Source organism: Neovison vison, chromosome 7 (assembly GCF_020171115.1).
Source record: "Neovison vison isolate M4711 chromosome 7, ASM_NN_V1, whole genome shotgun sequence".
Taxonomy (NCBI): domain Eukaryota; kingdom Metazoa; phylum Chordata; class Mammalia; order Carnivora; family Mustelidae; genus Neogale; species Neogale vison.
Window position 1 is genome coordinate 130,487,389 of NC_058097.1, and position 16,936 is coordinate 130,504,324.

The 16,936-nt window shown below is 39.3% G+C and overlaps 1 protein-coding gene and 1 long non-coding RNA gene across 6 annotated transcripts; one reads left to right on the forward strand and one right to left on the reverse strand.

Moving 5' to 3' along the window:
- Positions 1 to 4,471, reverse strand: LOC122912473. Its single transcript, XR_006385630.1, has 3 exons — positions 4,184 to 4,471; positions 2,464 to 2,557; positions 1 to 32 (listed from the first exon to the last, which is right to left on the reverse strand). It is a non-coding gene; the product is annotated as an uncharacterized LOC122912473 (long non-coding RNA).
- Positions 4,472 to 4,645: 174 nt separating this feature from the next.
- CWC15 (CWC15 spliceosome associated protein homolog) lies at positions 4,646 to 15,149 on the forward strand. Of its 5 annotated transcripts, none has more exons than XM_044258279.1 (7): positions 4,646 to 4,701; positions 5,989 to 6,129; positions 6,698 to 6,810; positions 7,852 to 7,940; positions 9,100 to 9,213; positions 12,960 to 13,078; positions 14,271 to 15,149. In XM_044258279.1, exons 2-7 carry the CDS (start codon positions 5,999 to 6,001, stop codon positions 14,398 to 14,400), a joined length of 696 nt encoding a protein of 231 aa, XP_044114214.1. In that variant the 5' UTR covers positions 4,646 to 4,701; positions 5,989 to 5,998; the 3' UTR covers positions 14,401 to 15,149. The 5 variants fall into 5 exon arrangements, with proteins under 5 accessions (XP_044114214.1, XP_044114213.1, XP_044114215.1 ...); XM_044258278.1 differs by having other exon boundaries at positions 4,687 to 4,762; XM_044258280.1 differs by lacking the exon at positions 4,646 to 4,701 and adding an exon at positions 4,708 to 4,762 and having other exon boundaries at positions 5,978 to 6,129.
- The last annotated feature ends 1,787 nt before the right edge of the window (positions 15,150 to 16,936 follow it).

A 16,936-nucleotide genomic window follows, 5' to 3' on the forward strand; every position in this document is an offset into this window, starting at 1 on the left:
CAGACTAGCCGAATGTAAATTACTTTTTTCTCCTTTAAAATATAAAAGAGATTAAGGCAACAACTTTTTACATCAAAATGTGATTTTTTTCTTCTTAAAACTCATTCACTCACCATCTCACTCATTTATTCATCCATCCATTCATTCATTTACTTATTTGGAAAAAATTTGTGGGCACCTCTTGGTGTCAGGCACTATTTTAGATGCTTGGCCTACATCACTAGGATAAACAAAGATTCTGCTCTGGTAGAATTTGTATTTTACATGGAATAGGTAGATAAGGAAATAATACACATAAATTACACAGGATCATGAAGATGATACATGCTATGTAAAAAAGAAAAGCATAGCAGAATATGAAAGATAAGGAGTACAGGATGTTGGGGTCCAAAGGGGAGGATGGGCGCAACTTTAAATAGGGCTGTCACGGTTGGGTGACCTCATTTAAACAGAGACCTGAATAAGACAAGTTAAGAGGGCTCTTGGCCAAGAAATAGCTAATGCAAGGGCCCTAAGGCAGGAACTCTGAGCAAATAGCACCAGGAAGGCATGTAGCCTAGAGAGGCATGAGCAAGAGAGGACATCAGTTAGGTAGGGGAGAGTCTTGCAGGTCACTGTGAGGACCTTTTATTTTTACTATGAGAGAAATAGGGAGTCAATGCCTGTTGTCTAACTAGATCCCCTTTTCTCCCGATCCCATACATCTGTATTGTTAATTTTTAAAGATTATTGCCCATCTGATACTATAATGTGATAATTCATTATTGGTTTACTTTCATTTTCCTCACAGGGAGGTTGCATGTATTTTATACTTATTGTTTCTTTGGAATTGATTTCTTTGAATGGCCAGTTTATATTTCGTGCCCACTTTTTTTATTGGGTTATTTGTATTTTGTTATATTAGTATATTAGTATGTTATATTAGTGTATTAGTAGTAGCAGTAGTAGTAACCTTTTATACATTATAGGCATTACAAAATTTACCTGTTCATCTTTTGACTTTGTTTTGAACATTTGCAAAAATATTAAAATTTTGTATAGATAAATTTTTACAATTACTTCTTTTATAGCTCTTAGGTGTTTTGCTTTGCTCAAACGATCTTTACAAACTCTAGGCTATACAACTAGTTCTTAAGTTTCTTAGATTTTTAAGGTTTCTTTTTTCCTTTTGGATATTTAATTCAGCAGGACATAGTGTCTGTAAAAGCTTTGTTTTAATTATTTTTTTAAGATTTTATTTATTTATTTGACAGAGAGAGATCACAAGTAGGCAGAGAGGCAGGCAAAGAGAGGAGGAAGCAGGCTCCCTGCTGAGCAGAGAGCCCAACGTGGGGCTCAAACCCAGCACCCCAGGATCATGACCTGAGCCGAGGCTTTTACCCCACTGAGCCACCCAGGCACCCCTCTGTGGAAGCTTTGATGCTGGAACTCCTATATTACATCGTGCTACAAGGATAGTCAGTTTTGCAAACATAGTTATTATATAAAACATCCCTTTCACACTGAGTTAAAATCCTACCTTTGTCATTAAAATGAAGGAGTTTTTAAGGTTAAGCTATATTACATCATATCCAAAACCTGGTAAGACATTCTAGAAGGGATGGATTCATAGATTACAGGAGAGAGAAAATATAGCAGGATGCCAGTTAATAAGAAGGTTGGAGGGATTGGGACCCAGACCATAAAGGGGAGGGCTTAAGTCACCTCATCTCTTTCTACTAACCCACAGAAAGCTGAGGGTATGGGCACAGTCATAGGCAGCTTGCTAGATCTGCTGAAGAGCACATGAGAAACCCTTATTTAAGAACTTCTATTTTCCCAGAGAAGTCAGATCATCCACTCCTCAGGAAGAGGATGAGAGGGGAAAAGAGGGTGGAAGAGGGGCGTAGATTTGAAGAAAGAAGGGAATGTGGGAAATTCTATCATTGCAGAGCAGTGGTTTGGCAGGCAGAATTTAGGGCACAACTGGATTTCTGTGGTAATGGGTTTCAAAGGAGAATTCTTGGGAGGCTATATACGATTTTTGCTAGGAAAGATAGCTAATAAGGTGAATTTTAAGTTTTTGGTAAACTTTTAGTTTCTTTTGCTAATATTTTCAAACCATTTAAGTCAAAGGCTTTTAGTTTCATTTATTAGTACTTTAAAATCACTTAAGGAAAAGCTTTTCAAGTTTATTTTCTAATTAATACATTCAGACTGTTTTGTTTTAAGTCAAAGCTTTTCATTTTGCGGGCTGATCAGGTTGTATGTTGGGTGCTTATTTAATCATGGTGATCCAAAGATTAGGTGTGGGCTAAGAGAGAAATGAATCAGTATGACTGACTCAGGGCTAATAAGGGGAGTTGGAACATCAAAACCAGGGGTATCTTCTGTAACTGTGTGCCCACTTGCCCTTGTTACTTCATTCCTCCTCCTCAGAGTGCACCAATCATTCATTCACTCATTCATTCAACAAATACTTACTCAGCACCTATTATGTGCCAGGCACTGTTCTATATGCAGAGGATACACCAGTGAACAAGAGAGACAAGGTTCCTGCTTTCCTGGAACTTATGTTCTAATAGAATAGGAAGATAGACAATAATAATAAAATAATATTAATAATAGTAATAGCTAACATTAATTTTGCAACTACTCTTTGCTGAGACTGTTTTGAGCACTTTACAAGTATTCATTCACTTAAGCTTTATCATAACAATAAGAGGTAAAGACTAGAATTATCCCAATTTTATGCAATGGACACTTGAGGGCACAAAAAGGGAAAATAACTTTCCCTTTCTGGCAAGGTTAAACAGTCAGGAAAAGGCACACCTGGAATTTAGTACCAAGTCAGGCTATAGATCCCTTTCTCTTAAATGACTGTTGTTCTGCCTCTCAGAGAAGAAACAAGGCAAGAAACAATAAACAGAATATATTTTGGTAGAGTTCAGTACTACAAAAAAAACAAAACAAAACAAAACCCAGGGCCACATGATGGTTATATGCATGTCAGGGGTCGGGGCGAGGGCGGGGGGTGGGGGAGATGAAGAGGTCAGGGAAAGCCTCACTGATGAGGTGACATTTGAGCTGAGGCTTGAAGGTTACCAGTTATCTTGAGGCACAGGCAACAGAGAAAACCTGGTGCAAAGAAATCTTATCCTTGTTTGTGAAACAGAAACACCCTGTTGGCTGTAGCTGGAGTTTAATATGTAAGAGAGTGTCTGAATAAAAATGAAGTCAGGGAGATGGGCAGGAACCAGACCCCATAGGGTCTCAGGACACATTAAGGAATTTGACTTTTATTCTAAGTGCAGTGGGCTGTTATGCAGGAGAGTAACACTCCCTAATTCATAATTTTCAAAGATCACCCTCATTGTTACATGCAAAATTAACTGTATGTGCGCCAAAGTGGGAGCAGGAAGATCCTTTAGGGAGCAATTGCAATCCAGGTAAAAAATCTTGGTGGCCTGACCTAGGGTGGTGGCAGTGGAATGAAATTTTGGGAAATGAGAGTAAAATTGGCAAGTCTTGCAAACAAACTAGATGTGAAGAGTAAAGAAAAAGCAATTTAATTAGGAGCCTTGGGGTTTTGGCTTACTAACTTGTACATGGTCATGTCCTTTACTGAGATGCATAAAACTAGGGGAGAAATACCTTCCTTAACAAAATTAAGATCTTCCTCTTGAACTTTATAAGGGAAAGGGCTCTACTTTTCTTTAAAAAAAAAATTATAAGTTTCAAAGCGTTCTGGAAATAAAGCTTTTGATTCAATTTTATGAGCTCTTTACATTTGAAACCAAGTTGGAAGAGCTGAATTTTCATTTGTTTAATAAATATTTATTGAGCATCTACTGTGGTCAAAAACCATGAGATAAGGAGATGGACTCAACAAACAAGAGCCGTGCTCCCAGTGCTTTCTGGGAAAGCGAGGAAGGATGACCGGTGATCTCTTTCCCCGCTATTCGTTGTCTTAGTAAAAGTTCACCTAACGCTTGAGTAGCCATCTTGTCATAACTGCATCTCGTGCTTCTGGCAGTTGGGCCCAGCGTTCTAAACGCTCATCATCGGGTTAATAAATGAATCTCTAAATAGTGACATCTCCCCTCCCACTAGAACTTAGGCTTTTTTAAAAAAATAGAAATTTTAACAAACAATACGAATACAACCTTTGCTTTGAGGACTAATATTTTTGCAGGAATGGTACCTTTGTAAAGATCGTGGTTGCCCCCGTACATATTTGTTCTTTCTTCATATCCAATTAAATGAAAACACTAGTTTTTCCGTAGCCCAGCTCTCTAGGCTTGTTAGGTCTAGCTCAGGAGAGAGGAAGCAGGAGCCGTAGGATTTACACAGTTTGGTGTAATCCTTCTCTACGCTCTCTCTCGCTAGCCGGGAACCCGGGGTCGGCTACCCGGGGCTCTCCGTCCACGCAGCACCGGAATGAAGGAGTCTGGGAGGGGGTCGGGGAAGGGAAAGACGGAAGACACATTAAGTAATTGGTTCGTGAAGGTATAAAATGATGTTTAGGGTCTACTCTAAAGCACCGATTTCAAATGCCCGCCCCCTGGGCCGTTTCGGCCCCGCCCCTTGTTGTCGTCACGCAGACTTCCACCTTGCCTGCTGCGGATTGGTCTCCGTCTCTGCCTCTGAAGTGCGGCGAAAGAGCTTGGGGTTTGCTTCCGGGTCTTGGGCCCTGGCCCTGGACGCAGAGGCTTCTGGGAGGTATGAGTCGTAATGGTGTCTGTATGATTTCCGGATGCTGTCGCCTTAGACCTCGGCCGACGTGAGCGGCAGGAGGGTGGCAGATTGATTCTCTCGTCCGAGTGGGGCAGGGACGGGAGGTTGGGGTCGGAGTCGGCAACAGAGAACCGGGCGCGGGCGGTGGAAGCCCCGGAGCAGCGGGCGGTGGTAGAGCCCAGCGAGTCTCCGGCCGGCCGCGGAGCGCGAGGGCAGCTTTGCGGACGGCGCTAAACAGCGTCCGCACGCCTCCATCCCCCGAGCCCCTTACGAGTCGGGCCTTTGCGTGAAGAGTCAGCGAATTTCTGGTAACAGCCCGAAGGCGAGCCCCCGGGAGGCGGGAGTGATAAAAACCCGGGAGTGTGTGGGAGGGCGGCGGCGCCCCCAGCGGCAGGAAACGCAGTTTCTCCCTCTGCATAGACCCCTTCTCCCTTTTTAAAAAATCCGGAGAAGTGTACGGGTTCCCCCAACGTCCCTGCACGCTCACCGTTTGGACGCTTAACGGGACTTAAGTCGCCACATCTGATAGGCACTGGGCCTGGCAGCCCCAGATCCAAAGTAACGTAAGGAATAGGTCCCTGAGTTTTGCTTATCAGAATCCTTTGGGGGGGGTGAGTTTCCTGTTTTGAGCATTATAACCTACAAAAGATCTGATTTATAGTATAGTGGTTGCTGAAGAAGAAAATTGGACGAACGAAGGGTTTTGGGGGAATTTTTGCACATGTAAGTGTCATTAAAGTTTAGCACAGTTTTCTCCAGGACACTCAGTATTTGTCAGTGACTTTAAAACAACTTTTGTTTTTGTAGTTACTAGCCTGTTTTCTGTTGTATGAGGTTTAGATAAAATGCAAACCTTGAGACGTCTGGTGGAGTAGGGTTGAGAATTTTTCAAAAACCCAATCGTGGCAGTACCAAATTTTACATGGCTTTGACATTTCCATTCTCCTAATAATCCTGTGAGGGACATTGCCCATTCCAGAGAAACTTAATCTCGATCACTTGCCCAGGGCCACAGAGATAGGAGAACAGGAACACAAACTCAGGTCTCCATGAGAGAAGGTTTTGCATTAGATAAGAGCTGCCTAAGAAGCTGTGTTCCTTCTGTACCCTGAGCGTCGTTATTTGTTTTCTTCAGTACTTTCATTTGAGATTATTTAAGTAATTTTGGGGGAATGAGTTTTGGGAATTATTTCACAAGGATGAATATTTATTAATACTTTATGAAATGAGGGTTTTTCATTTTGGAAATAACTTGATACAGTTTTCCTTTAGAGCATAAAAGATGACAACAGCAGCTAGGCCGACGTTTGAACCTGCGAGAGGTGGGAGAGGAAAAGGAGAAGGTGATTTGAGCCAACTCTCAAAGCAATATTCGAGTAGAGACCTACCTTCTCATACAAAGATAAAATATAGGTAATGAAGACTTTTTATTCTCTTGTTCAGAACACAAGACTAAATCTATTAAATGACATGCTCATGACATTGTAGCGTGTTTGGGGTGTTTCACCTAAATTATCTATTTTCATAGGAGTAGAATGCAGTAGAGTGTTTGACATTAAAATTATGCTCTTTATAAAAGTTATTGTATATTTCTTATGCAGACAGTCCTGTTAACTGGTAATTTCCATATGTATATGGCACAATAACAGTGACCTCAGAGGGCCAGTGCACTATCAGCACGAGTCAATATGAGATTAAAAGTGTCACAGTAATGAGCCCTGAGTTGATACACTAATAAAAAATAAAGACATTTGAATTAATCTGCAGCCTTATGGGAAAATAAGTGACCCAGTTTGGGTTACCTGAAATATTGGAAACATTACAAGGATGCCTGTTATAACCTTCCTGTTAGGGGAATGGGCTTGTTTAGTACCTTGAAACTTGAGGGACTAAAGAACAGAGTCGCTTTTTGTGAATTGTCTAACATTCTACAGCCATGTGTTTTCTTAGTAACATTTTTGCTGATTTGTTTCTACTTTAGACAAACTACTCAGGATGCCCCTGAAGAGGTTCGCAACCGTGACTTCAGGAGAGAGCTCGAAGAGAGAGAGCGAGCTGCTGCAAGAGAAAAAAATAGAGATCGTCCAACACGAGGTACCAACACTGCCCCCAGACATTTGTCTCAGGAAATTATGTTGAAAACAGTTTTTCTTTTATTTACTAATTGGAACTGATTACTATTTTTGTTTGCTTGCTTTAAAATATTGGTGTAGGGGCGCCTGGGTGGCTCAGTGGATTAAGCCTCTGCCTTAGGCTCAGGTCACGATCTCAGGGTCCTGGGATTGATTCCCACATTGGGCTAGCCCTCTGCCTACTTGTGATCTCCGTCAAATAATAAAATCTTTAAAAAATAAAATGTTGTTGTAAATTTTAAGTATTATTTGCTTTAAGATATTGTTAACACTTCCTTAATTGATTAGATTAGAAGTGATAACAAGGTTGATTCCAGTTCCATCTCTGTGTGCTGCTATAGTAGAAAGAACAGGATGATTTGGGGATAGCTGGCAGCTGTTGTTTCAGTTTACATAAAGGTTTTTTTTTCTTTTTTTTTTTTTTTAAATTGATTTATTTATTTGAGAGCATGAGTGCACATGCACATGTGAGCAGGGGGAGGGACAGAGAGCAGAGGGAGAATCTCAAGCCGACCCACACCCAGCTGGCGGTCTGATGCTGCTCTGTGGGTCTTGATCTCAGGACCCTGAGATCATGACCTAACCCAGAATCAATATCAGACGCTTAACTGACTGAGCCACCCAGGTACCTCTAAAGATTTTGACTGTTTACAGCAACCGGACTTGTTGAGACCCTGTTTTTTCTGTCTCAGAGCGTCTCCTATATTTGTCACTGGCTTTTGGAACACATCTAAAGGCATAAGTTCTAGTATCTTTTTTATATTTTCAGCATATGTAAAGTCTTCTCCTATATTTCCTCAGAGAGGCAATGGTTCCCATATTAAAATCAATACTTTCATTAATTCATTTGACAAATGTTGACCAAGGGCACATGTCAGGCACTGTGGTTCCTGTCTGTGCTGTCTTGGTTATAATCTAAGCTATTTGTTCCCACAGGTCCCTAAAATGTTAGAAAAAACACAATATTTATTTTAGTAAGCTAAGTGATATTTGTTTTCCCCAGAACATACAACCTCCTCTTCAGTATCAAAGAAACCTCGATTAGACCAGATTCCTGCTGCCAACCTTGATGCAGATGACCCTCTAACGGATGTATGTTTTACTTCCTCTGTTGATCTCCACATAGTAATTCATTTATTATGTTTTCTGAAATGCTTGTTTTATTATTTGACTTTAAGAAATGGCCTGTGTTTATTTTTACTTAACTGTTATTCAGATGTAGTCCTGACTTTAATGCTAAGCTTTATGGTTGATTTTTAAAGAAAAAGTATTATTCATCACAACAGTAATTAAACTTTGAGAGATTAAAGTTTGATCTCTGGACAACCAAATTAAAAAGTGATCTATTAAGGGAAAAGCTTCTCTCCAAAATAATTCCCCATACTAAGCCCTGGAAGTTGACCATGTTCTCTGCCTCCAGACGGCATTCTTTATTCTAGGGTCTCTTCTCAGTAATAGCACCCCCAAGAGTCGAACTCAGAGACCTTTCCACATTAGATACCAAAGGTCCCCCCTCTAGATGTGCAACTCAGTGCAACTTAATGGCTCCCTCTGCTTAGGAAGGGAAGTGATCTAAGTGGAAGTTCTTTTAGGATTAGTGCTTCAATTACTATTAAATTCTATAGTTTGCAGTTTTGTACATAGAGTGGGAATACATGACTGGCCTTTCATTGGATGCATCTAAGTACATGTATCAGCAATTAATTCCAGAGTTGACAGATTAAATTAAATAATTAACTCAGTAATTAAAGGGAGCCCAGTTTTAAATGGGATTTAATAATTGTTAGAAATTATTCTGAGAATGTAGCATCATTTTTTGTACTTTTGATTATCCCTACTTCTTGCTTAAAAGTTGATTTTTTTGAGCTAATAAAATTGCTTGACTCTTAGGATGATACACCATCTATGTCTGTACTGTATGTATCAGTGTAAAGTGTTCCATGTCTGATTTTAGAAATATTTTCATATGTAAATCCCCTTTGGCCATGTAAATTTGAAGAATACTTTGTTACACTTTTGCTGTTATAATCTCTGTAGCATCTCAGGGACATTTTAGTAAGAATTCTGTAAGCTTGTTTGTAGGGTTTCATTTATGTTTTGGTTGATGGTTGACTTTAATCACATTTAGGTGCATTTATCTTTCCATATAGGAAGATTAATCTTTCCCCAAAGATGTGATGAGTATAATTTTTATGGGAAAAATAAGGAATAATGTGTATTTTCTCATGGGCTATCATCATTACTTTTTTAGGAGGAAGACGAAGATGAAGATTTTGAGGAGGAGAGTGATGATGATGATACTGCAGCTCTTCTTGCAGAACTAGAAAAAATTAAAAAAGAAAGAGCTGAAGAGCAGGCCAGGAAGGTAAAAATCAGAATATTACATTATTTGCACTTTCTCTTTCATTCTAAACTACGAATATTTTTTAATTTAAATAATAACATCTTACATTAGAAATTGCCCTTGCCATGTCTAGATACTAGAACACCTATAGATCTAAAAGTCTTACTTTTTTTGCAACATCCTAGTTTTCCTGGCTCTGTTAGAAATTATTTCCAAATAGTTCAGGCGTGCTTCATACTGTTCATCAGTTTGTTTTTCATTCACTTGTTCATTTGTTCAACAGACGTTTAATCATTGTCCATTAAGTGTCAGAAGAATTAAAGATGGATTCGATATAATCATGGTCTACAAAGAACCCACGGATATAATGAGGCCATCTTATGTCTTTGTCTTCTGCTTCCAGCCTTCTTTCCAGGCATTTTTTTGTTCCGTCTGTCAATAGATTTTCTATAACTTAGAGCAGTTTACCTAATTAATCTCCATTTATACAATGAAAGAAAAGAATGTCTATCTCAAAAAGAATTACATGGGATCCATAGTACATACCTTTAAACTTTAGATGAATTTGTCGTAGTCATAACAAAAAGAGATGAAACAGGTGAGCAAGAGCAGGTCAGAACAGTAGAGGTTCATAAGCCCATGCTAAAGGAGTTAGGACTCTCTCTTGAAGGCCAAGAAGAGCTAGTTGATTTCAGCAGGAGTATGGTAAGACTGGATATACATTTTATTACTTTGTTTTTATTAGGAAATGTTTCAGTAATACAGAAACATATGAGTAATAAATTTAATAGTCATCTACTTGGATATGCATTTTAGAAAGATTACTCTGGCAGAAGTATGGAGGTTGGATTGGGAGAACTGATTGAGAAAGATGTTCCAATAATCCTCACATGCAATTAAGGTAATTTTGCATAAAAGGAATTGAGAGAAGTCAATAGCGGCTGATAGAGCTGTTAGAGAGGTAAAATTGACCAGATAAAGTGACTGATTAGATGTGGCAGCAAAGATGACCCCTAGTTTTCAGCTGACATTCACTAATGGGGAGGATGGCAGAAGGATGCCTATGTTTAGACGGAGAGAGGAGGGATGATGAGCTCTGTTTGGAACATGTTGAATTTGACACATTATGAGACATTCAGATGGAGATGTCTGTCCACTTTCAAACAGAACAGCTCATCCTTTTTTTTAATGAGCTTCTGTTTTTAAGTTTTCATTTGAACCAAGAATTGTTCTGTTTAAAGAGGGGGAACCCACTGACACGGGTTCATGTGAGGAGTCTCAGGAAGTAGAAGATTGCCGGAATTCAAATTGGAAGAAGAATATTTTAAATATAATTCCCATCAAAGTTTGGCATAGGATAGCATAATTTCCATAATACCTTCTAATTGTCTTCATCTAATTTTTAAAAATCAAAGAATTCTAAGAACTTTCCTAATATCACTTGTATACCACTAGAGGGCAGTTGTTCTATTCCTGATTCTTTTGGCTTGCCTAACGGTTCTGGATACATAAAGAGACAGGCAGTTCAAGTGCATTTGGTTGACCCTTAGGGAGAATAAGCATTTCAGACAGAAGGTCTTGGAATTTTGTAAGATTCCTCTACTCTCTTTGTACAAAAACACGTTGGTGTTTCCAGGGATTGAAAGACAGTTTTGCTTTTATTCCTATTGTCCGTCTGCTTTTCTGTCCCAAAATATTTTCGAACCAGTCAGCCTGACATAGGCTGACTGGTTCGTAGAAAGCTACGAAGCTTTCTGTAAAGCCCCAGATGGCAAATATTTCAGGATATGTCAGGCTTGCAGAGCGTGCTGTCTCTCATGCAGCTCATCAGCTCTGCTCGCTGTAGCATAGAAATAGCTGTAGACAATATAGAAATGAATGAGTATGACTGTCTGTTCCAGTAAAACATAATTAACAAAAATAGGGTGGTTTGGATTTGATCTGCAGGCTGATTATTAGCCTATATTTGTGAACCATAATGTGCCTGGTACTTGAATATGGAAAGAGTTGGCACCTTTTTTTTTCCAGGGCTGTGTGTGGTAGGCAGCCAGCATTCTAAAGGAAATATATTGCAAATATGAAATGGCCAGAACTTTATTACATCACATGTTGCTATTATTATAAGTTGGATACATTGCATATTTGAGCTTTTATTTTTCTAGCATCTCAGAGAAATGTCTTTTCACTTTCAAAATCAATATAAATTGTTAAAAATACATAGTTTTTAGAAAGCTGTCTATTCTTAATCTATAGTGGATATTCCTGATTTTGTTTGCTTAAGGTCTGAGCGGTGACCTCAAAGGAATTTCCCTGAGTATTGCATCTTCTCCCATCCCAGTTATTTGGTCTCTTAAAAATGAAATCTGTTAGGGTGCCTGGGTGGCTCAGTGGGTTAAAGCCTCCGTCTTCAGCTCAGGTCATGATCCCAGGGTCCTGCGTTCGAGCCTTGCATCAGGCTCTCTGCCCAGCAGGGAGCCTGCTTCCTCCTCTTTCTCTATCTGCCTACTGGTAATCTCTGTCTGTCAAATAAATAAATAAATAAATCTTTTAAAAAAGAAGAAGAAGAAGAGTTACCTGGGGTCCAGAAAAAAAATAAAAAATAAAAAATCTGTTATCACATTTGGATATTAAAATATCATTAATTATATGGAAAATTGGGTTATTTTTCCAAGTGGTCTAAAACTTTCTTAGGTTCATTTTATTTATTTATTTTAAGGTTTATTTATTTCAGAGAGAGAGTGTGAGTGCAGTGAGGGAGAGAGACAGAGGGAGAGGGAGAGAATCCAAAGCAAACGCCATGCTGAGGGTGGAGCCTGATGTGGGGCTTGATCTCACAACTCTGAGATCATGACCTGAGCCAAAGTCAGGAGTTGGCTGCTTAACTGACTGAGCCACTGAGGTGCCACTGTTAGGTTATTTTAAATTGAAAGTATCTTTTTCCTTGATCCATCAAGTCGTCAATTTTTGTCCTTCTTCAACTACAATAAAATGGAATTTATTTTTGTTTTAAGATAGCATTAACAGGTAGATCTAGCAGTTAATGGCTAAGAATTCCAGACATTTTTTATTTCTAAGAATGAAGCTGAGGGTGATTTGAGTTTAAAGCTAAATTAAAAGTGAAGAAAGACAAGCTTGTAACTGATGAAGGATGAATGACATAAAAATGGAAAGTTAGTAACAACAAATCATAACAAAATGGATAGGTCTATGGTCAGTAGAAATGCATGTTAATGGAATATACGTTACATGATAGTTTATCTTAGGAGCTACTTCTTGGCCAATAATAAATTGTCACTAGTCCTGGAGCTACAAATTTACATTGTTAATAACTCAAGATAAAATTATTTTTAATCATAGTTCTATATAGGTCATCTTTAAAAATCAAGTAATAGCTTTGCTAAATGTTTCTTTGGTGTTTAATATAGTTTTATTAGTAGAATATATTTATTGATGTACTCTTAAAATGGGCAATTAATTTTACATGTACTTTAAGAAAGAAAATAGATTTAAATATGCATTCATAGAATTTCTGAGTCAGACTAATGAATGTATGATGACAAGCATGAAATATTTGTAATAAGAAGACCAAATTATTTTGATAGGTGAGACTTCTTTGGTATATCTTATATCTTAAAACAAACAAACTCCTACCTTGATGCTCATTCTTTCTCCCTCATAAAATCCTCAGTCTTTTAAAACAAGGATTATGTCCGAAGATTGACCCCAGAATTAACGTAAGTAAATGAGTCCTCCTCTGTCATTGACAGGAACAAGAACAGAAAGCTGAAGAAGAAAGAATACGTATGGAAAACATTTTGAGTGGAAACCCTCTCCTTAATCTCACTGGCCCATCCCAGCCTCAGGCCAACTTCAAAGTTAAAAGAAGGTACTTTACACTAACGAGTTGGGTATATATTGCAGACTGTGCGTTTCATACTAAACTATAGTATGTAAGGCCTGTGAAAGTCCCCTTTCTGCTGACACTCTTCTCCATCAGATATGGGAATAATGAAGAAGGAGAATGAAGGAAAATGTACTTTCGGTAGATATTTATAACAGCTGTGTACCAGGTACTGTTCTAAGCACTAGGGGCAGAGCAGTGCATTGAGCCTTTGGCTCTCCAAAGCTTACATTTTAGATGTACGTTTGACGAGTCCTCAAGATCACCCTTCACATTCAGAGACGCACTAGACAGACACAGAGGACTCCGCATATAGCATACTCGTGACTAATGTAGTAAAAATACACAGCCAGCTCCATCATAAAGAAGAAACCTGTGGGCGTGCCTGGGTGGCTCAGTGGGTTAAGTCTCTGCCTTCGGCTCAGGTCATGATCTCAGGGTCTTGGGATCGAGCCCCGAATCATGCTCTCTACTCAGCGGGGAGCCTGCTTCTCCCCTCTCTCTGCCTGCCTCTCTGCCTACTTGTAATCTTTCTCTCTCTCTCTCTCTCTCTCTGTGTCAAATAAATAAATTATCTTTAAAAAGAAGAAAGCTATGCTTCCTTATACTCTGTCACTCCTGTGAGGGGTCACCCAGTGCAGTCTTTCCTCCGGACTGAAATGGAGATCTGGGCCAATCTATGAACCGTAATGATTATACCCCAGTACTTTCTTCTTTGTTGCCATAGAATGTAAATACTACAGTGGATGATTACTAAATGGCAACTGATGAGAGAGTATAAAAGCCTTAAAACCATGCAATCTAAACTATAGTAAAGTGGTCAGTTATTATCATCTAGAAGTATCTATACTAATCAGGCTGTTGCCTCTTTGTTTTAGACCTGAAAATATTAAATATTGATGTAATTAAGCCTATGAATTCCTGCTTCTTGACTCAAAGTTCATTATATAGGAGAAGTAATAAGAATGTTTGTGTGTTCTAAATAAGAATTGCCCTTTCTGCTGTAATAAAGCACGATTACGACTTATTAAGGATGACTTTGTTCTTTCGGGTGTAATTGCTGCAGCAGATAAAGTACATGTTGAGCATCATTCTGGGTAATGACTAGGCTTTGCAATTCACTTGTTCTTATCTCCTGAATCAGACATGTAAGCCTTCTGTTTTTTCTTCCCTTTAGGTGGGATGATGATGTTGTTTTCAAGAACTGTGCAAAAGGTGTAGATGATCAGAAGAAAGACAAAAGATTTGTAAATGATACGCTGCGATCTGAATTTCACAAAAAGTTCATGGAGAAATATATTAAATAGTACAGTTTTATGTGCTTAATTAAAGACTGTAAAATGTAAACAATCATTCTCACTTTTTCTTCTGTTTTTCTCTTTCCCCATCTAAATTGTGTATAGGCTTCCCTAATTTTAAGTTCCAAAATAACCTGTCCTTTATTGATACCTTATTTGATGAGGACTTGGGAATTGGTTTAACCTAGTTTCCTCGGAATACCTCCAGTCATATGTTTTCCTTTTAATATGGGAAAGGGAATCTTGTAATAAATATTTTCAAAAATCGAAATAACTAAATCTGTGTCCCCAACTTTTTTGTTGAAATGTATGCAGCTTATAAAACGTTACATATTTTTTTTGTGAATTATATTTTTGTGTGTGTTAACTTCCTCTCATTTCTTTGACATTAATTTAAGGTCAGTTAATGTGTGATATCTTCACCATGTCTTTTTAAGAGTGTGATGGAGGATGAAGGGCATTCTGTTTTGGCCCACATGTTTGTACAAAAGAGAGTCATCAACCTCTCTGCTCTCTGAGTGTGTGTCTGAGGACACGTGGTGTATCCTTCACTTCTGCAAGTTCTCCTTTCTTTTTCTCTTGGCCCAAAACCGCCCCTTAAGCATGGTTAGGAAGCATGTGGCATTTAACCTATATTCTGGATCCTCAACTGCCGTGTTTGTTCTTAATAAGAGTTTGCAAACTGACAAACGTGAGATGCAGAGCCTAGGAAAGTTTAACATCGAATGATACATGAAATAAAACTTTTGGAAATAGGAGTTTGTTTGTTTGTTCGTTGTCTTGGAGGATATGTTTGTGGGAAGTGGGAGCATCTCTCTGCAGCTGGGAAATGAAGTTTTCCTAAGCCTGGACCATGATTGGAGGGTGTCACTTGGGTAGAAAAATTAGGACCAGAAATTGAACCATTTACAGAGACTCAGTCATAGGATCCCTCATTTGTAATAGATACTGAGCTTGATAAGGGTAACGATAAAACTTTGCAAGCAAAAAGAACATGCTTTTTTCAGTGGTTGTTTCTTCAAGCCCTCTTTAAGAGCTTATTCACTACAGCATTTCCCCAGTGGAAGCTGGGATGCAGGTTCTGTGGAGCCTGAGTCAGGAGTAAAGCTGGATGTGAGGCCCGGGTCTTGACTCCACATTCATGCTCTGTATTTTTTCCAGTTGATCCATTTACACAAAATTTTGAATACTACAACTGGCCTTTAGTAATATTTAGGATGTTATTTTTTAAATATCTCCTTCGGCACATGAGTGGCGCAGTCGGTTAAGCCTGTGACTCTCCATTTCAGCTCGGATGGAGTTTAAGGTCGTGAGTTTAAGCCCCGGGTTGGACTCCATCCTGGGTGTGAGGTCTACTAAATTAAATAATTATTTAATTACACTCCAGCTTTACATTCATAAAGTGCTTCTACATTCCTTTTCAATTTTCTAAATAGCACCACTGTTGCATAGTTAGGACGTCCTAGGTGCTTCCAAGTTAAGGTCAATGAAACTTAGGCCAAATGTCTGGATCAAGGCTAATGCATGATGGGACATGTACTAGTGCTCAAATTCCATGAAATTGTGCTTCCAGATGTGACAGACTTCCAAAACTAGTTCTTGGGATTCTGGGTAAAGTCTTGAGGAAAACAGGTGGCCACAATTAACCAGGAAGCTTTTCCTTTTTCAGCATCTGAAAGGCTTACCGCTTACCTGACACAGGTACACCATTATTTCACCACTCGCTATAAAAGGTGGACATTATTTTCCCTGATTTATAGACAAAGAAACCGAAGTTCTTAAGAAGCTTAAAAGCAAAGTCAGAAACCTTTAAGGGGGTAGGGTCCAGCTTCAAACCCACAACTGTCTATTCTAAAGCCCATCCTCTGAATTGCTAGGCGTCACTGCCTCTTCATGTTACTTTGCCCTGACTTTGCTCACCTACCAAACCACAGCAATAAGATAATCATAATGGAGTTTAGTGGGAACTGAGTAATACTGTAAGGTGTATGTATCTGGCAGGCACATAGCAGAGATGTCTTATGTGTTCTTTATACCAGCATATAGCAGGGGTTGGCTAAGACATTCTGTTGTTTCATTCTATCATAACGGTCTCATTTTGAATCGAGATTTCCTAACGCCTCAGAGCTTGGACTGGGCAATAGATATGAAGATTGCTTTCACTTGGTGGCTAGGATTAGAAACCTAGTTACCAGAAACTCAAGCGAAATTGAGGTTTATCTACTTAAAAAGGCATCTTTTTTGCCCAGCTCTGAATCTGCTTCTGTCAATTCATCTGCCCCACTTCCTCTGCAAGCCTTGATTTCTGCAACAGCGTCCTAAGTGGTCATTCCTTCATGCTCCTGGCTTCCCTGCTGGGTCTGTGTCCTGCCGGGTCCGAAGCACCAGCCCCGGGGAGCAGGGTGGGGCTTGTCCTTGAGACACCTGCTCCGGAGGCCTGCCTCCACTGAGCCACTTTGAGGAGAGCCTGGAGCCACAGAAAGGGAGAGGAGCACAGCCAGCCCTCCTTGGCCCGCATGGGAAGCCAACCCCTCTTCTTGGGACC

Bases quoted from the DNA above. Each gene is read 5' to 3' on its own strand.
- CWC15 (XM_044258279.1), top strand. From the start codon at position 5,999: ATGACAACAGCAGCTAGGCCGACGTTTGAACCTGCGAGAGGTGGGAGA. The intron at 7,941-9,099 runs GTATGTTTTACT...TTACTTTTTTAG, and splicing joins CAGATGACCCTCTAACGGAT to GAGGAAGACGAAGATGAAGA. The intron at 13,079-14,270 runs GTACTTTACACT...TCTTCCCTTTAG, and splicing joins AACTTCAAAGTTAAAAGAAG to GTGGGATGATGATGTTGTTT.